This window comes from Saccopteryx bilineata, chromosome 7 (assembly GCF_036850765.1).
Source record: "Saccopteryx bilineata isolate mSacBil1 chromosome 7, mSacBil1_pri_phased_curated, whole genome shotgun sequence".
In the NCBI taxonomy this organism is placed as follows: domain Eukaryota; kingdom Metazoa; phylum Chordata; class Mammalia; order Chiroptera; family Emballonuridae; genus Saccopteryx; species Saccopteryx bilineata.
In genome coordinates, this window is record NC_089496.1 from 62,727,655 (window position 1) to 62,748,316 (window position 20,662).

Below are 20,662 nucleotides of genomic sequence, written 5' to 3' on the forward strand. Positions count from 1 at the left end.
GAAGTCAAAGATTGGAGGCACACAGCTAAAGAGTGAGATCCTATGGGACCACTCTCAATTAAAAATCAAAGAAAGCAGGTGTGGCATTTTCGGGTCAGAAACATCTACTCCAACACGGTCATTTCACAGAGGAGAAAAACAGAGAGGCCAAGTACCTGCACAAAGTCACACAGCAAGGCAGAGTGAGGTAGGGCAGGGCAGAGGACCAGCTTGCCTCTTCCTGGCATGCTGCTAATAAAACATCGCAGAGCAGGTGTAATTAGAGGCAACAGAAGTGTTGACTTAATCCCACTTTCCAGGGACTTCTGTGCTGCATTTAAAAAATGAGGAGGTTCGCTTGTGCTCTCTACCAGGAGGGGATCCCTACTATTGATATCTCAGAGATTAATCACAGCCAACTATGAGTGGAAAAAGAGAGCCCTTAGGACACTACTGGCACCCATCAGTGTCCCATAGATTGCCACACAGGAAGTTGAACACGCCCACCTCTCAAGTCGCAGATAGACCAGTGCTCTTCTGTGGAAAGCTATGCTCAGGGTGTTGGGCAGTGAAAGAGTCTTCATCTTGGATCTGTGGTAAACCCAAGAGTATCTTTCAGTCCTAGCCCAGACCTGGGTTTTCCAGAAACTTGCCTTATTGAAGTTTCCCCTAAACATGGTTTTGTAAGTACATAGTCACTAAAGGATGTCCCGGCTGTCTCTTTCCAAATGCTCGCTGAAACTTCCACATTGCTTTTCAAGTATCATGGAGGAATGTAGCATCTTTGGTCCTGCAACGTGGCTATCTTTGTCATCTAAAATAATTGGGGAAAAAAAAGATTGATTTTAGAGAGGAAGTGAGAGAGAGAGAGAATCGTTGATCTGTTATTCCACTTATTTATGCGTTCATTGGTTGACTCTTGTATGTGCTCTCACTGGGGTTCAAACTCACAACCTTGGTGTATCAGGATGATGATCTAATGATCAACTGAGCTACCCAGCCAGGCCCTGTGCAATTTAAAATAGAAGGTCTTCTGAAGTTGAATGTAAATAGATCCCAAGGAGCCTGGGATTGCTGTGCCTGGGCAGACCTGGACCCAACTAGAGGTCACTACGTACTTTTCCAGCCCCTGGATGGCTGTGTGGAGACCCCTGATGCCTGCCACTGCTAAAACTCGGTGGCCCTTCGGGCAGATGGACCTCTGAAAGTGCATTTGTCTGTAGAGACAGCTGTGGGCATGGGGGCTGGAGATGAGCATATCTAGTAACTCACATAATAGCAAAAATGGAAAGACATGTGCTAACCTTTCTTAGAACAGCCACAAACTCTCTAAATTACCTGACACACTCTTTAAAAACTTTCAAATTCAGATGGCATTGCATACAAGGTAGTATATCCATATTACGTGTATGGTGTGTTTTTGAGGAATGCATACACTACTCTAGGCAGTACTCCAGTCGTATGCACCCCAAGACACAGAGCACTGCCTCCCAGAAAGTTCTCCGTGCTTTTCCCTAGTCACCCACAATATACTGTTATCCCCCCACCGAGGGCAAGAATGATTTCATCTCACAGATCGGTTCTGTCCGCTCTTGAACTCCATATGAATGAGCTAATACATTATGTACTCTTTTGTGTCTGATTTATGCATCATGATTTTGGGGTTCATCCATGTATTAATAGTTCATTCATGTATGTATTAATAGTTCATTCTTTTTCATTGTTAAGCAATATTGTGTGGAATGAATATTTCATGATTGGTTTATCCATTCTCCTTTTGACGTATTTGGGTTTTTCCAGGCTTCCCCCCCCCCCCTGCTATTTTATATAAAGCAAGTTTCGACATTTCCATACAGGTCGTTTTGTGGACATATTTTCATTTCTTTCAATTAAATTGCAAAGTGTAGACTAGCTGGATTAGATGTTAGGTGTCCGTTTAACCTTATAGAAAATGCCCAGATGGCCCACATAATGCCCTCTTTATTAAGGATCCCAAGGACCTATGAAGTTCATGCTTTAACTTGTTTTTTTGTTTCATGTTTTGTTTTTGTCTTGAATTGCATTGATCAGACATGGGCACTCATTCTTCTGAAATGTGTCTTTCAGGATGAGACCTCCCGTAGGTCCTGTTGAATTGCTTACCCTAATAGCTTGGAATCGGGAAGAATCGTATTAAAAAGCTGGGCTGATCTTGTTCGTGGCTTTCTCCTATCTCTTTTTTATTATCTTTTTTAAATAGGTTATACATACAAAAATATGTGGTGTAACTATAGGATGGAAACTGGAAATCCACCACTGGTTCGAGAATGTACTTATTTCTAAGAATACTGCATTGCCTATAGGATCCTCGTCAACCCCTCACACAGGGAACCAAGCTTCTTGCCAAAACAAAATTATTTTACCAAGTATTTCATCCTTTCGCGTTACTATTTTTTTGCTACATACTTTTTTTTTTTTGTCGTCTTTGCTTTTAAGAGGTTTATCAAAATGGTGTCATTTGTGTGGGTTTTCAGAACTTGCATTTTTTTTTTAAATTTAACATTGTGTTTCAGAGATCTGCCCCTGCTATGTGTGCTTGAAGTTGATTCACTTTTTGCCTCTGAGTAACATTCCTTCCTGGGAACAGGTAACAATGTGTTGTGGTACTACTGATACTTGTCAGTTGTCAGCTCCAGGTCGTATTTTTATTTGCTATATACTGCATTTGGGGGGAGTCTGGCACATGTAGCAGAATCATTCACTGGATATTTAAACTGTTTTCAAGCAAACATTTTTTTTTTAATATAAAGTGAAAATGAACAACCAGTTTTCCGCTCCAAAAGAAGGGAAATTTCTAAGCTACCTGGGGAAAATTGTGTGAAAGCAATAATAAGGGTTGATGTGTTGTCAGTGTGATTGCAAAGCCAAGGCTTCACTGTTTTTACTGCATGACTTTGCTTCCGAGGTTGAAAAAAAAAGAACTTAGATTTCAGTGTGTAGAATGTAATCACTGAAAAAAGAATGACTTTCTTTGGCTGTGCAATCAAGTTAAACTGGAGAGGCAAACTACATTTTGATTCTTTTATTTTCTAAATCATAAGCTATATAATAAGTATCTAACATCACTGTCTAAAATTATTTAATCTTATTGATTTACTACTGCTTTAGGGAAACACAAACATTTAAAAAATATACAAATGAAAAGTCGTCACTTTGGTTAAAAAAAAACAAACCCTTACGATTTTAAATAACTAAGCATTTCTCCTTATTCTATTTACCTCATGTCCTTAGGGACAACCGAATGGGAGTTTTTATGACTACTAATAAAAATATATTGTTTAGTATTTAAAGATTTTCATATTAGCATTATCCTTTTAAAAGTCAGCTCTAAGCTGTCTGAATTTACAAGTATGTATTTAAAAATTCTAAACACCAAACACAGTGAAAATATTGATTTTCCTTTTTATTTAACTGCAGAACAGAGCTAGCTGCAGGCACAAGGATCAACCTTATGCAGGGAACTCTCCGAAGAAATATTTAAAAAATCAGTAGACTGAATTTTATTTATTCACACGTTGTGCCTAATTTTTAAATGATATATGCTAAATTTCAGTTTCTTTTTAAAGATTCTAATATACTTCTTCCTTTGTTAATGTCCAGAACTTCTAAACCTGGAACGTTTTATTTAAAAATAAAGCAGAATTTCAGTTCAGCAAAAACAATCCCATATGAATAACTCTCTTAAAGAAAGAGATTTACTTTCCTTCTATACAACTGACTCACTGAATTGAGCTAAAAATTTGCAAGAAGAAAAATGATCTAGGGAGAAATGTAGGGGGCGGAAAAGGCTAGATTTCCAGTATTTTGACTTGTTTTCAGATTTGTAAAAAAAATTTATTTACAAATGATGAGATGCATAGGGTAACTCGGAAATCCTTTACAATTAGAGAGTAAGAAAACAAAAATAAAAAGGAAGGGAAAGAGCAAGAAAACCCGCCTTTTCTTTAGAACAGATGCCTTCGGACCAGACAGCCTGTTTATGAGACAAACACTTCTACTCGATCTAGACACCCGCCACTTGTTTTAGCCCTCTTCTTTTTATTTATTATCGACATTAATTAGCCTGAGTCATGAAACCCGATCACATTAAAGGCAACACGTGGTCCACTCACTATTTTTAAAAGTCCACGTATTTCAGACTCCATTCTCCAGCCATTGCTCAGCTGTTTCCCCCTTTGTGGACACGGTCTCTGCAGCATTTATTCGTTGATGGCAGTCCTAGGGCAGTCTGGCTTTGGGGAAACCTCTCTTTGGGCACATTCAAGAAAAGCACAGAGTAGACTTGGGATTGGTGCTGCTTTATAGTCACTTACACAGCAAAGGAAACAAGAGGGAGGTACCCGGGAAGACCCGGAGGTAGGTGTGGGTGGGTTTCCACTGTGATCATTGATCGGGATTACGTGCGGCATGTTCCTGGACTCCAGCCAGTAGACGGGTCGGGGGTCGCGGTCCCCGACCTCTTCCTTTGGGGGCCCATCGGACACGCCCCCTAGCCTCGGGGCCACTGCAGCCCGCACCTTGCACGTACTTTGGCCACTTCCTGCAGTGTCCAGGTGGTGGAGCACCGAGCAGCGCGAGGAGCATTTGGGGAGGGCTGCGGGTCCTTGAGGCCCCACCAGAGTGACCCAGCCCACCGGGTCCCCAGTTCGGGCCCCCACATTTCCTCTGCCGGAGGGAGGAGGGTGGCGACACCCCGCTGGCCAGCCCTCCCCGGTGTCTGCTGCGCCCCCTAGCGGTAGCCGTGGGGACGCGCCGTGGGCACGCGGGGCAGCTAGTCTGGGCCCCCCTTCCCCAGCTCCCCGCCAGTGGCTGGCTGGCGGCGGGCTGTCTCCCCTCGCATCCCCAGAGCGAGCCCCACTGGTCTCGCCCTTACCCCTCAGCTCCCCGCGAGCCCTGGAACTCTGGGCTCAAGTCAAGATGCCAAGGCCGCCCCAGCTTCGCTTGCAAATGCTCTCCTTGGGAGCCTGGGGGTCTCCTTTCTCCCAGGTGTGCCCCTCCTGCCACGTTCGGGCTTTCCATCACACTGCAGGAAAACACTGCGTGCACGTACTTATTTATTTTGCAACAGCTGCAAGAAACAATGAAGCTTTTCAAGAACCAGAGAAATGCGCTTTCCAGCCGCGTTGTTGTTGTTTTCAATGAACCTCTCGGGTCCCGCACTCCCCGCCCACCTCACTCCCTCCCCTACTCCCCACCCCCCACCCCCGTTTGGCCCCTTGTCCGAGCCCTGACCGGCGCCAAGGGCATTGTTTTTGGAGTCGTGTGGTAGGGGAGGGTGCGTGCAGGGTGGCCAGCGCAGTGCGGGTGGGGGCGAGAGTGTGTGGGCGCGCTCGTGTCCGGGTGCGCGCAGGTGGCGGCGCGGGAGGGGGTCGGAGGCGGTGCCTCTCCTCCTCACACCCTACGCTCCGGCTCCGCTCCGCACGTCCCTGGAATCCCAGAATCCGGCTCTTGGCGCGCGCCAGCCAGGGCCGGGCACTGGGCGCGCCGCGGCTGCGGCGCTGGCGGCTCCGGAGGCGCGCGAGCGCTTGTGCGCGAGCCCGAGTGCGCGCGCGTCAGCCCCCAGTGTGTGGCAGCGGCGGCGGCGGCAGCGGCGGCGCGGCGAGGCTGAGGCTCTTGTTTACCAGCATTAACTCCACTGAGCGGAAAAAAAAAAAAAAAAAAAAAGGGAAAAAAACCTGAGGAGGAGCGAGCGCACCGGGCGAACTCGAGAGAGGCGGGCAAGCGAGAGGGACGCTGCCAGGGAGCCTGCTCCCCGGCGCGCCCGTGCCTGGCGCTTGCAGACCCTCGGCCCCGCTCCCGGGGCCCTCCACGCCCCTCCCGCGCAGGGTGGGGGGAGCTCTACAGAGCGTCGCGCGCCTCAGCTTTGACCTTCAGCTCGCTAGAGCCCCCGCGCGCAGAGCAGAGCGGAGCGGCGCGGCAGGCGGGGGCCAGGCGGGGGCCGGGCGGGGGCCTGCGCGGGGCGGGCAGCGGGAGTGCGGAGCGCGGCGCGGCTGGCTCGCCGCTTTGTGTGTGTCCTGGATTTGGGCAGCAGCTCGCGGCGGCGGCGGCAGCAGCGAGCGGAGCCCAGAGCACCAGCCGGAGGGAGAGCCTCATTCATTTTTATTCCTCATTTCGGCACAGCCAGCCTCGCCCGCGCCCGGGACTTCGGGGCAAGCTTGTGAACTGCATCGCGCCCTCCTGCCGCTAAGGCTCGGGCTGCGTACTGCCTCCCCCTCGGGTCGGGTTTGTTTCGCCAGGCTCGGACGGATTTGGGCTTTGCCCCCTCTCTTTGCTGTTTTACTGGTTTGAAAATGGAGGCTGACAACGCCAACAGCCCTCCCCGGTGCGCTTCGGGTTCCCCACTCAGCTGAGCCCTGAGCCACGGCTGCCAGCCCTGAGGGCCCCCCCCTCGCGCCGCCCGCCCCGTCCGCTCCGCCTTTGGAGTATTGTTTCTTTCGCCCCTGCCTTTGCAAGGGGAGCGAAGACTGACTTGGAGACTTTTTCTTTTCCTCCCCCACCCCCTTTTATTTTTGAGAACGGGCAATACCATCCCAAATCAAAAGAATGAAGTCTGGTTCCGGAGGAGGGTCCCCGACCTCGCTGTGGGGGCTCCTGTTTGTCATCGCCGCGCTCTGGCTGTGGCCAGCGAGCGGAGAAAGTGAGTATATGCCCGCCGCCCGCGGCCACTGTGGGAACTTTTCCTCCGAGGGGCTGCGCCCTGTTTGCGAAATCGCAGTCCGAGTGGTCACCATTGCAGCTGTCTGGCCCCCCGGGCGCGGGAGCGGTGGGGTGGGGCGCTCAAGGGCTCGGCTGGGGGGCCCTGGCTTGTAAGTCTCAGCCTCGAGGGCCCTGTCCTGGCTCAGCGCATCCCCCATCAGGAAGGGCCGCGAGGGCTTTCTTTTTCACCATCCCGAGAGCCCTACCCCGCAGGCATCAAGTCCCCTAGCGCTCAGTGCCCGACGTGGTGCTGGGACTCGATCTGGGAAGTTCTCTCTCCGCCAGGCCCCGCCACCCGCACCTTGTCCACCTCCTGGTATGCGGGGCCGATAGGCACGCTGTCCTGGCCCCAGCGCTGCGCGCCCACGGCGGTGACAGCTCCCACGGCCGCACGGAGCCCTCGCAATGGGGCAGACGCGGAGCGTGGTGGCTGGGAGCCCACCGGCCGGTAGGGTGCAAGTTGTCTTCGATGGAGAGTTGCCCGGCGGAGAGGACCCCAGCCCCAGGATACGTTTCCAAACATCTTGGCGCGGCCCCCTGTCCTCCAACGCGCCTTGCCCTGCGGGCTCTTGAGATTCCTGGCATTTCCCGTCACTTTCGCTTGATTCGCTGGTGCCCCAGGCTGCTCAGTGCGGCTCGGGTATGGAGAGCGGTCGCGCCTCGACCCTTATCCTTCCATGCAGCCCGTGGGAAAAAAGTGCGGGTGCGGGGGGCCGTGCATCAGGCTCTCTGGGGAGTGCGTCGGAGACCCCCAGTTCAGAGGGCACTGGGACCTCCCACTTACTACCCAGCGGGTGGACGCGCTTCTCCTCCTGGCAGGACTGGGGCGAGGAGTTGGGCAGCACCCGAATGTGCGGGAGTGGGTGTGCGGTCGGAGTCGACGTACATTTCCACATACACGTGCTCCGAACGCTCCAAACGCGGGTGTGGAACTCCCAGCACACGGCTGCGCCGGGCCGCCTAGATGCCTGGCCCCGGCCGGAGGAGTCCTGCGCCCCCGTTTACGGAGCGCGAGGGTCTGCGGAGGCCGGCCAGGGTGGGGAGCGTGTTTCGTTTCGCGAGCGCGCAGCCCTGGCCCTGGTTGTGTGGCCCGACTTGTGTCGCACTCCCTCCTCGCCCCTGTCCTGCACTTCCTTTGTGCATAGTTAATAAGCGATATCGCTCCACACCAGCTATCGCTCGCAACCTGATAGCTTTTGTTTTGGTCGTGTATGTCGGGTAGGGGTTAGGGGAGAGCTGGGAGGGAGGGAGAAATGAAGAGTCCCGCGGGGGGTGTGGAGGGAGGAGAGGAGGGGGTTTTATTTTCAGAAAATAAAATTGTGGCTTACTGCTACCTTCGCGACGGTAGGGTAATTGGATCACGATTAAAGTTGAAATGCAGGCGCAGAACCGGGCGCTGGGAACGGCGAGGGCGTGTTGGTGAGTAATGGTTGCCTAGGGTATGCAGGTGGTGCCATTAAACTGGGAAAAATCCCTCCTGCGCCTTGAAGAGTGAGGGAGAAAGTCCGGAGGCAGCGGGGGCTGCCTGGCTCCCTCACGGTGCAGTGGGCAAAGGCTGTTTGTACACACAAACTCTTCTTAAATCTGAGGAAGAACGGAGCCCCCGGTGGAGGAAGAGCCGATTAAAAAAAAAAAAAGAATTAGCGTGTTTATTGCATGGAGAAAGGTGCAGATTGAGACCAGAGGCTCCACGAATCTGAGCTACCCCGCTCTTTGTTTATTCTAAACTTTCAATTTACTGGGTTGGGCGAAAGGCGTGGGGACTCCCTTCTGAGTAAGCCTCAAGGACCGCGTTGGGGAGTTGGGGTGGGGGACACCGAAGAGAGTTTCTGTAGCCTTTAAAAGCTGAGCATAGTTTGGAAAACACAGGAGACCGAAGTCACTGAAGAATGGCATACTTCTGAACTGGGTAGCATTTCTGGCGTTATCATTTCAGGTCAGTAAGTTCTGAAATTCACAATAGCTGTGATGGCTTTGCCTCTTCCAAGCAGGAGTCGGGCATTTTAAAATAGGGATGAACCATTGTCTGAAGTGTTCGCAGAAGTCAATTCTTTGTGAAAGGCGTTTCCCGAGAAAACAGGCAGGAGGGGAGGGGGGCGGTTAAATGTATGTTTCTAATCCCCAGTGTAGCCAACGCTTTTCTTAGAGTCCTCTTAAAAAATGGTGAGTTCCTAAAAAAACTTGATGGAAAGCCACAGGGCACCCCGAATCCTCATTATGGTTTGTTGAAGTTCTAACTCAGTACCTGCTCCTCCCTCCAGTCCTCACGTTTTGAGGATTAAATGTTATATCCAGTGTGAGCCTACACGTTCGGTTTCTAGTCCAAAAAGGTACTAGAACGCGCTTCACTGCGAGAGAAAATAATTAGAGTCCCGTCAGAAGCCAGTGTGCCGTCGGCTGTCTATCTAGTATAGTAATCAGGGTTGAAGTGCTGTTGGTCCCCTGTTGCGTTGGCATATTCAAGGATTAATGCTTTCTCTTTTAGTGTGACAGACAACAATAGGGTGAGTTGAAAATATCATCAATGTAGAAAATTTAGATTAAAAAAAAATTTTTTTTTTCTTATTGCAGCAGAGGAAGCCGTGCCGATATGGCGGTTTTCATGTCATTGTAACGTGAACAGGACATCCAAATAGGGCTTGGAAGTTACAAGCAGTAGCCAAATAATCCGATGGCTTAAAAATAAATTAACGTGCATTTTAAACAATGTCGTGGCCATCTAATTAAAAGGACCCATCAGCCTTCCGCCCCAGGCACAGTCCTAGCCTATTGTCAGAGAGATGGAGGTATGTGAAAGATGGATGTCTGAAGGAGTTGGTTGATTTTACTCCCAGAAGAAGAACCCTAGAAGGAGTTTGGAAAGAACCGAAATAGCAAACTATCCAGTGTAGCCTCTCTAGAGAGGGAAATAGCAAGTCAAGGGTCTTTTTGAGGGGGGATGGGGCGTGGATCAGGACTTGGAAGTTTTAAGGGCTCTGAGTGTGATTTGTCAGGATGAGAAAAAAGTCCAACCTTAATGAATATGCTAAGGTTGACTGGGAAGAACATGGAGTGAAAGAAGTCAGTCAGGAGAGAGCCCGTACTGATGATTCCGTTTATAGGACGTGCAGAAGAAGCCAGTCTATAGAGAGAGGCTAGATTGGCCGTGGTGAGGCTGAGGGGAGAGGGGATGGGAAGTTACTGGTGAAGAGGACCCTGTTCCTTTTTAGGGGTGATGAAAATGTTCTAAAATTAGAGGACGGTAATGGTTGCACACATCTCTGGATATTCTGAAAACTGTTGAATTGTACACTTTAAATTAGTGACTTTTATGGCATGTGAATTATATCCTAATTTTTTTAAATTATGTGAATAAAGCTGTTCTTCCTTTCTTTCTTTCTTTTGAAGAAAAAAAATATGCTAAGTTTGGAAAGAATGCACCAGCAACTTTGAGCATAGAAGTTAGGTTAAAATTATTATGCAAGTTTGTCCAACAGAAGGCTGTCTGTCTGTCTTTTACTTAGGGAGTTTTTTTCATAATTACAGCAATACAACAAACTGATCATTGAAGCTTACGAGTGGATAGTCATGTAACCTAATGAGTTTTTTTGTTTTTGTTTTTAAACCACACGCATTTTAAACACTGCGGCCATTTCTTGAAAAGGTTTCAGGAGAAATGGACGGAAAGGAAAAAAAGAATCTTGGTTATACATAGTTCAAGTTAAAGATTGAGGGGTTGGATTAAAAAAACACAAATGTTAGCGAAAGTCAGATGTTCACAGTCAAATCCTTAACTGAATCTGAAACTGTTGGTCATTCCAAGATTAGAGTTTAGGGGCCGTGTCTGGATAGCTTTTTATATTTCCAGATTCTTCCATATGTTTTCCAACAAAGAAATAATGGAGTGTTTTAAGATAGTAAAGAATTTTCACTTTCTTTTTTCATATTCCGTATTAAGCACCCTGGTCATAAAGACTGGAGATGAACTGTTCATTTTAATGTAGTGGGATTTTTTTCTTTTCTTCTTTGTTGGTTATTTTATTTCTTACATAGCTTTAGAATCTGAGTAGGAAAAAGAACCTTTGTAAGCTACAGTAGCTCTTTCAGGCATACTGTAATTTTTTAAAAAATTAAGATTTCTTATGGAACAAAAGATTTTATAGTATAACAAAGGCTTTTTTTTTTTTTTTTTTTGTTAGAAAACTCCTATGCCCTTACCCAACTTTTAATAGGAAAAGACCTGGGAATGATTGTTGTTTACATTTGTTTATGGTCTTTGTCTCAGGCGCAGTTACTAATAAGAATATTTCCTGTTCTTATTGTTGTCAGATCAGGGCAGTCATGCAAATTAACTGTATCCTTTTCACTTGTTGCCTTCGAGGTTTGCCAAGGGGGATCCCATAGGGATGGTAGCTTCCTTCTAAAGCTGGTTTCATTTGTTTTGTAAGAATATGCAACTTAGAAGGAACTACATGCAGCCTCGCTTAGTGGGAGCCTACCCTCGGAGAGCTGGACCTTGGCGAGGGAACAGGGAACGCCTGAGCCTACAGAAGAGAGACAACTTGGCTGGGTTTTTTTTTTTCCTTTCTTTCTTTTTTGTCCTTGGGCCATTTTGTATACTCCCTGCATGAAACCAAGTTGCTTAAAAACTCAGTACAAGATACATGGTTTTCAAGCAGACAGCAAACAACATTTTAAAAGCCCTGGAAGAACATTTCTGTAGACGGCAGATAATGAAGTTCAATCGCTGTTGTTGATCTCCTGAAGGGCCTGGACCTCCTGTTGCAATGTCACTGCAGGCCACAGAGGGGACATTCTCCCATCCTGATCAGCCACCCTGCCTCTTGGTGACGTTGGTTCATGACCAGCGGGGTAGCTGTCTTCCCCGCCCAAACTCGAGGAGATAACAGGTGTGCACGTGAATGTCGCCTGGTATGTTTGGAGTGGCAAGGACAGTGGGACTTACTTCCCAACTGTGCTAGACTTTACATTGCTGAGTCAGCTTTCTGGAAATTAGGCGACTTTTAGAACTTTGAAGCTTTTGTGTTATTTTAACTAACTTGCTGTTTTTAAAAAGGCAGCGAGGGTAGTCAGGAGGTGGTGGAGGCAACTGGAACTTAAAACCACCCCCCCCCCTTTTTTTTTTTGGAGTTGTAGAATGTACAAGCCATGTTTCTCCCTGGGATTTGATTTTCTTCGATTTGTTTTCAAAACTCATTTACGACCAGCCCTCAGTTCACAGAAGAGGTATTTGTGCCCGCAGGCCAACTTTGCATTGAACTGCTTTACTTAGTCAACTCGTAAGTGCTGAGTCTTAGAGATGCGGCTCTTCCCGACTTACTAAATACGTGGTAATTGGACACGTGCTCGGGGTGTATAGCTCCTTGACTCCTCTGTCTGAGGTGTTCTGAAGGAACAATCCTGAGCAACTTAAAGATGACACATATGCTTGATGAAGAAAGCGCTCTGGACTTGCCTAAAAATGGGGTGTGGCAGCAGGATTTGATTTCAGCTAAGAAGTGGGAGCTGCACGCTGCTTGTGATGTGTGGCATTTGGAGACCTGTTGATATTTGGGGAGCATGACTGATTTTCAGCATTGGGGAAGATCAGAACTTTGAAATACGGGCCTCCCTACCCCCACCTCGAAAGATCTATATAAAAAAGAGATTTCTTCTGAGGAAAGGGCATATGGTTGGTATAAAACAATTAATAAACAAGTTAGGCTGTTAGCACAATAGATGCCCATTCTCTCAGCATGATGAAGTTTCTTTTGTTAAATTGCTTTGGTGTTATTTTGACTTAAAATATTAACAATAGCTTTGCCTTTCCATCTTTCAAACTTTTGAAGACTAAAATTGTTTTTCTGTTTTTAAATCATCAGTTTTACTCACATTGTAAAGATCCAGATACCAGTTTGGAAGACTTTCCTACCCTTTTTTTTTTCCCCTCGCTTATTCCAATTTCACATATGGTTTAGGGAATCGACTAATTTCGCAATCTCAAGGAAATATTGATATATCTTTACTTGAACTGAGAACTAGTTGTATCCCTACCCCCTCTGAGTAAATACACGCTGAGCACTTACCGGACTCAGTTCTTTAAGTTTAAAAATTCCTTCTGATACCATAAGTTTTGAAAGCTATAAGTCAAACTATAGAAATTATTTGCTCTGCCTATTTAAAGCCCTAAAGAAACAAACCAGAGAGGTTTCCATTTTTTCTGTTTTCGCCCCGGCCAAGAAGGTTTTTTTTAAATGTACAGGCTTCTCTTCAGATTACTGTTGGAACACAGCGGAATGCCGTTTCTTGTACGATGAGGCAAAAACTTGTACAGTTGTGCGACTCTTATTTCTGACGGGTAAGAGTAAGTCGGATACAGGGATGGTCTTTGTTCTCATAGTTGTCCTCTCCTTGGTTAATGATGGTAAAGGCTTCCTTTCTAAGTTTCTGGGGACGTTCCCGTGGAGCTGAGAGGCTTTGCCCTCCATAAATGCAATGACCGATGGTCTTGAGACCCACCCTTTTTTATTTAAAGTAGTTTGGTGGCACCCCTGGCTGGGTTGCTCAGTTGGTCAGAGCACCATTGCCGTACACCCAAGTTGTTGGTTCGATCCCCAGTCATGGCACCTACAAAATCAACCAATGAATGCATGAATAAGTGGGACAACAAATTGATGTTTCCCTGCCCTCTCTCTTCCCCCCTTCCCGTCTCTCTAAAATTAGTAATAATCATAAGAAGAAATAGTGTGGTGGCTAGTACATCAGGAAAATTTTGCACAAACAAGATGGCGCCCCTGCAGAGACAGGCAGCCTAAATGGCTCACAGTGTGATAGTCTGCACATCTTTTGTTTACAAAAAGCATATTTTAAAGCCTTCAGAAACTATTCCTATTCCAGAAAGTTCTTGGGGGTGGGGTGGGTGGATTCAAACTTTATTTTATCTCCTCACCCTCTTAGAAGCCTTAGCAAGACAGGCATGTATTTCAATAGCAGTTATATAATAAAAACACCACCACCCCGAATTGTGTGTGTGTGTGTGTGTGTGTGTGTTGTGTGATTCCATATATTCATTCAAATTCTGACAGTTTTCAGCCTTGGCTTGCTGCTTTGCCTCCTGTTGTGTGGCTAGTCCCCTTTCGCACGTGGGACTAGCCTTTCTTTCTGCAGGCTTTGGGATTACTTGTCCGTGTGGTGATTTAGGTGTATGCTGAGGCTTCTAAATGACTCCATATTGGGAGGGCAGATCTAGTTGGACGGTCTAGAAGCCCAAATGGTTTTATAGAACCAAACTTTGCAAGTGCTCCCGAGATGTCATCGATTCCTAGTTTGAACTTGTCCTCTCAGGTGAAATATACAGGCACTCCTTTTTTTTTTTTTTTGGTATTTTTCTGAAGTTGGAAACGGGGAGGCAGACAGACTCCTGCATGCACCAGACCGGGATCCACCCGGCACGCCCACCAGGGGGCGATGCTCTGCCCATCTTGGGCGTCGCTCTGTTGCGACCAGAGCCACTCTAGCGCCTGAAGCAGAGGCCATAGAGCCATCCTCAGCGCCCGGGCCAACTTTGCTCCAGTGGAGCCTTGGCTGCAGGAAGGGAAGAGAGAGACAGAGAGGAAGGAGAGGGGGAGGGATGGAGAAGCAGATAGGCGCTTCTCCTGTGTGCCCTGGCTGGGAATCGAACTCGGGACTCCTGCACGCCAGGCCGACACTCTACCACTGAGCCAACGGGCCAGGGCCCAGGCATGCCTCGTTTTATGCTGCTTCGCAAACATTCCCTTCCCTCTCCTTCCCTCCCTTCTTGAGGGCAAAACCCTCCACCAGCAAAAAGAGGGTGACTCGATTTATTGCCGAGGTCTGGAACCAAACCCACTGTATCCGAGGTCTGTCTGTTGTCAGTGGTTTGTCTATACAATTACTGTTTCCAATGCATGTCTGACTAAGCAGATGAGATGGTGGCAAGTTGTAGTTAGTAGCACTTGAAGGGACAGAAGTCTGATGGCAATTCAAAGGAGATGAGTTTGTGTCATCGTTTTACCGTATTCCCCTAATTTGAATTATCTGACTGATCTTTAATAGTCTTCTAGAGGAAAAAGTAGGAATCCTAAATAAAAAAAATCCCAGGTGAGGGGGTCCATGACCCACCTGGCTGTATTGACTGACAATAGCTTCCTAAGTCATTAGCTGTTCATTATATGTAGACGGTGCCGTCCTTGTCAGCAAGGCTTGGAACCATCACAGTTGTCATGTGTTGGTTCTCCACACCTCATTTTCCGGGGTCCTAGCGTCAGGGGACCATACACAAACTCACAAGACGCAGGACGTGAGTGAGACGCACAGATTGTCGTGAACAAAGAGACCAGCTGCGGAGGAAGACCTTCCCGTGGTTCCCTTGTCTGATTTCTGTAGCGGATGAGTTCATAGCACGTGTGAGGTCACAACATGGGACAGTTGACACGACCTCCGACTGCCGCCATTCTTTGATTATCTAATCCTGACTTGGTTGGGCAGTATAGTTGAAATTTTCTCCCTAACCCCGTGCCACTGTGAGATGTTCAACCACAAGTGTCAGATCGGGATGGGATTTCCGGTGAAATCTCAGTCTTCCAAACCCATCCTTTTCTGGGGAGGGCCGCTGACGAGTAGAACGTTTCCATTCTGCCTCACAGGAATGCTGGAGGGTCTTCAGAGCCGCCCCTGTGTGTCCTGACACCCTAGTCCAGCCCAGAGCTCCATGGACTCTGAGGACACATCCAGTTGCTTCTTTGGCTCCCAAGCCGTCCACTCCGACTCCTGTGCCATCTCTTTAGTTCGATAGATTTGCCAGTCTCTGCTTCTCAGCACGTGCCTTTTGTGGTGCAGGGTCCGGGTCTAAGAGTCAAGTCCAGGGCCCCTGCCATCGGGCTGTGGTGCCTCCTTTTTTTTTTTTTTTCTTTTTTTCTTTTCATTTTTCTGAAGCTGGAAACAGGGAGAGACAGTCAGACAGACTCCCGCATGCGCCCGACCGGAATCCACCCGGCACGCCCACCATGGGGGGGGGCGCTCTGCCCACCAGGGGGCGATGCTCTGCCCCTCCGGGGCGTCGCCATGTTGCGACCAGAGCCACTCTAGCGCCTGGGGCAGAGGCCACAGAGCCATCCCCAGCGCCCGGGCCATCTTTGCTCCAATGGAGCCTTAGCTGCGGGAGGGGAAGAGAGAGACAGAGAGGAAAGCGCGGCGGAGGGGTGGAGAAGCAAATGGGCGCTTCTCCTGTGTGCCCTGGCCGGGAATCGAACCCGGGTCCTCTGCACGCTAGGCCGACGCTCTACCGCTGAGCCAACCGGCCAGGGCTGTGGTGCCTCCTTAATGAGACTTTGCTGTAGGGGTCTCGTGTTAATTCCCAGCACCGCCCCCCAGCACCCCCTCAGCACCCTGCTTTGGCTCTTTGGTAAGTAAGTCATCATGGTGGTCCTGTCGTCACGGGTTTGCTCTGGCTGTGTCCATGGCCTGGAATGTTCTTTCTCTGCTGCCCTCATGCCCAACAGAGGAAGGTGCTACTCAAGCACAGTAAGGCCACCTGCTTCTAGTCCCTCCTAAACCCCCAATTCGCTCTTTGCTCCTGAACAAGCCGTTTACCTTTTCTGAGTCTCCCCAGAAATGTACAGAATGAAAATGATTGGAGGAGACATTTTCCCCCCTTTTCTCTTTACACAGCAAAATAGAAACATTTTCTAATAGCTTTAGAAAACGATTGTTTTCTAAATTTGAGGCGGGGAGGGCAAAGGTAATTACTTCTAAAAAAAAAAAAATCTCTAGGTTTCAGATCTATAAAAGGGACCCGGCTGCAGCTGAGTCCGTGGATTCCTTCCCCCCAAGTGCCTTTCTGTGGTGGCAGTAAATGGGAGGTGGCCCCTGTCGTTTCTGACTCAAGATTACTTTCTTGGGAGCTTTTCCTGATCGCCCTCCCTTCCGCACACCTACCTGATGTCCCCCTCACCCGTGTTGAGTTCCTGGAATGCTTGTGGGATGGCTTATGCTCTGTGCCTGACCTGTGGGCATCTTCTGAGGCTCTAGAGAGCAGCAGAGCTCACGGTCTCGGCGTGAGGATCTCAGCCCCTCCCTAGCTACGCTCTCGGGCCAGTTCTTTCCCCAGGCTTCAGTCTCCTCACCTGTGAAACTGTCCTTTTAATAGCACCTGCTCCCTACAGTTCTTTCTGAAAACTACATGAATCACTCCGCACGTCCAGTGTTTAGGGCAGAGGATGGTGTGTGCTGAACCCTTCTGACGTTACCTAAGGATGTGGCATCCCGGAAGAGAGGGGATCTCTACACAGTGCCGGAAATCGTGGCTGCCCTTGTCATTTAAATGGGATAGCCTGGCACATAGTAGGTGCTTTGCAGATGTCCGTTCTAGACTAAAACTTTATTTTGTTAAGCTTCTTGGAACAGGATTGCATTTTTTTTTTGCTGGTTAAACATAATTGTGTGATTTTCACTTATTCTTTTGGTAAACGGTGGCCAGCCCCTGCAATTCACCTTCCATTTCAGAGATCTGTTTAGTATGCTTTCTCTCCATAATCCTTGCATTTGTCAATTTCTGCCCGCCCCTGAGGAAGGAATGTCCAGGGTCCACGCTGCCCACCTCACTAATGCGGACGCGCCCTCTAGCGGCCAGAGAGGAAACGCAGCCTGTGGGTTGACTTGAGTTTTCATCGCCCCAAGGATGAAGATAGCGTCCCCTCCCCCGCCCCTGTCCCTATCCCTCTCCCGTCCATTTTGCGTTGTGGCTGGGAGACGTGAAGGGTGTGGGCTTCCGGAGCGACCACTGGGAAGGTTTTCGGATTAAGCTTGTTGTATGGTGTCCGCTTGTTAGACTCAAGGACTTCCTAAGCAGTGTAAACAAACTCCGGCAGGGTTGCGGTTTCTGGCGTGCCTGTTACAGTTTGAGATTTAAGGTCTCTTGACAGGACTTTGATAAATGAAAAGTCCTAAACCCTTTCTTCACTTGACCTTAAGCCGAAAAGGCTGAGAAGCGATACTGAACTATTTCTCTTGAGATAAGAGACTTAACACCATACTACTCCTGCCCCTCACCCCCTACCCAACCCCTACTGGTTCATTTTGAACAATAAACTGAGATATTGAGTTCTTGTAGCTCTATTTAAAGATGCGGTTACGCTTGAGTTGCCATTCTTATATGCGTCCCCTTGAGCAACTCAGTGGAGGGAAGAGGCTCACCAGTCCGAAATCCTGATAGACAGTGATGGCAGACATTTCCGTGACTGGAGTGGGGTCTCACCTCGGCTGTCCTGTGTTAGACGTTTTCTTCTGTATTTGGTGTGTACCTTTGTGGCGTTTGCAGAAACCACTTTCCTCACTTGCTTCTTGGTGACCGCATCTCGTGTACAGGTGGTTCTTCCACTTCGCACTTAGACACTTGCAGATGTTTTCCGGGGTGGCTTCTCTCGTATTGTGTTCGATCGGGGGAATCCCTCAGTTTGGCGGAGGGAGGAATGCTACGTGCCGTCCTCGCAGACGCTTCAAACTGCGCTCCACCGGCGGTTTGTGAGACGGGCCGCGCTCGCTGGGTCTGTGTCTCTCCGCCTCGGCGGGCGGAAGCCCCTCTGCTTCGAGCAACTGTGACGGACTCTCCCTCTGGCAGACTCCGAAGCATGAGCTGCAGTTTCACCGTCTCTGGTGGGCTGGGTGCTGCGTGCAGGATGGCCCCATGGTCCTTCCTCTCCGTTTCTTTAGTGAATCACGTAATGTTTTCCCGCCCTGGCCAATGAGGGGAATGCTATCATGTCATCTTCCAATTCCCGGCACATGGTCCGGTACTTGGCATACAGGAAGACTTCAAGAAATAGAATACTTCTTAAAGGGATTCATTGTCCGCCCTCTCCCACCCCATTTGCTTAGAAACATTCTTTACAACAAACTTATTTCCACATGCAGCCGGCTGAAACGTTTTATTGTGCTAGTTGCTACTACAGGGAACTTGAAAGCGGTCAGGGTATCTTTAAAATCACTGTTTCATCTGTGGGTTGTTTTTTTTTTTTTTTTTGCATGCCAAGGTGAGCAAAAATCTGAGAACTTTTAGAAAGGCCACTGGTGAGGCCAGCCGTGTGTCAAGGCTACCTCCTCCCTGTGGAGGGAGTTCCCTCCAGGTGGGATTTAATGAATCACCCATCAACACCAGTTTGTGCTGGGGGCAGGGCTTGGAGTCAGGTGGAGCCCGGTGCCCAGCTGAGGGTGGGCAGTCAGGCTGGGCTCTGCTGTGTGGGGGTCCAGAGTGTGGCCTGGTGGCAGAGGACCGGGGCCTGCCTGGCAGCCACTGCCTGCCTGAGCTCTTCCTTCTGAGAGTGACAGAACGGGCCTGGGCCATCTGCCATGGCCTTCCCAGCCTTCAGGTCCCGAAATGCAAGGTGGACCGAGGTGGAGAGCTTAGGACTGGTTGGGACCAGCAGCATTCACCGTGAACAGACATCTACTTCTGTTTCTTGCATTGTTTTCTTTGTGAATTTGGTAAACTTGGATCCTGGCAGGGACAGTGCCCATCGTAAAGCCCCCCACCTCCTCCACCCTGTTCCCTTCCGGTCGAGGCCTTTGGCATTCTCACTGAAGATGGACCCCGCCCTCTCCCCCTCCTAGGAAGTTCACTCGCTGGGGATGGTGTGAGAAGGACTCCTGAAGGTAATTAGCACCTGAGGAGTTGTCAGAAGCTCATGCTCCTGAGGAGACCTGGGAGGCCGGGTCTTCCCTATAGAAAACGTACACACAGTCACTGGAACTTGGCAGGTGTTCATTTCAAGCCTAGCTTGTAAAAAGCGCCCTGTGAACGCGGATGGGAAGTCACCAGGACAAGCCCGGACAGCGCCTGCCTTTCATCTGCCCCAGTCCGCGGGGTTCGCTTGTGCGCAGTGCTGCCTTTGAAGCCCTGGCCTCTCCCTGCACCTCTGCCTGCCTGTCTCCAGTGCAGGGAGGCGAGTGGGAGCGGGAGTTGCAGACCTCAGTGTTCCCATCTATAGTTTGGGAAAACACCCCTCTGCCGTAGCCTGGAGAACTGGCAACAACGTATCCAGGATGGGTGACAATGTACTCCAGATACCAAGCCTCTAAGAAGGGGATGCTTTCATCTGTGTCCGGTCCACAGGCCACGGTGGCCCTGCTGGCCTCGGGGGGGCTCCAGCCTGCCCCCAGCACTGAGTACGGTCATCCCTCAGGGATAGACCTTCCTCTGCCGACAGGGAAGGTTAACGCTCAGAAAGTCTGAGCTCACGCTTCCCCTGGAACCACGAAAAGGCTGGCTCCCATGAATCCTCCCGGCCCCGGTCATGGTCCAGGCCACGTCCCCGCCTGAGGAGGAGAGGTGGAAGGTGGGCGTTGGGGAGGATGCAGGCACTGCCATTGGGTCCAAGGACAGCATCTGAAAAACAGGCGAGGTTTTTTTTCTTCCTGTGTCACCTCGAGGAGCTTGCTGTCGTGCTGGTGAGTGGTCCCAGGCAAATGCTGAATTACAGGAGGCTAAGGGTGTGTGGAAGGCCGGGGTGGGTGGGGGGCTGGAGGTGGGGGGCTCGTCCAGTTGCTGAAGAGCCTGGGAAGGCTGGAGGGGGAGCATTTGACTTTAGCACACCTGGAGCCTGTGACTGTCAGGGTCCCAGGGGACAGCACACCGCCGGGAGAAGGGACCCCAGGCTGGATAGAGAGCGGGAGGCTGTGACAGCTTCTGAGGACCGGAGTGGCCCGGACGTAAGGTAAGCTGGGGGAGGGGGACTGCGCTGGTTTCTTGATAGGGTCAACGCTGGGGGGACCAGGGCTGGAAACACTCTGGACCTCAGAAATGCTCTGGGGAGGGGGGGGGAAGGAGCGCTTAACTTGCCAGGACCCTCGGGGGTCCCTGGTGAGGCCGGGGACAGGGTTCGAACTGTGGGAGAGCTACGGTTACTTCTCTAACCTTATTCCTCTAGTAGTGGAGGGGAAAGCATTTCAGGTC

The 20,662-nt window shown here is 49.5% G+C and overlaps 1 protein-coding gene across 1 annotated transcript in view; it reads left to right on the plus strand.

Annotated features, from left to right (window-relative positions):
• The first annotated feature begins 5,588 nt into the window (after nt 1-5,588).
• IGF1R (insulin like growth factor 1 receptor) overlaps nt 5,589-20,662 on the plus strand; it is a 224,686-nt gene continuing 209,612 nt past the window's right edge. The window contains exon 1 of the mRNA XM_066239567.1: nt 5,589-6,655. Within this exon, the coding sequence (XP_066095664.1) occupies nt 6,562-6,655 (94 nt within the window). The 5' untranslated portion in view covers nt 5,589-6,561. The remainder of the gene's footprint in view (nt 6,656-20,662) is intronic.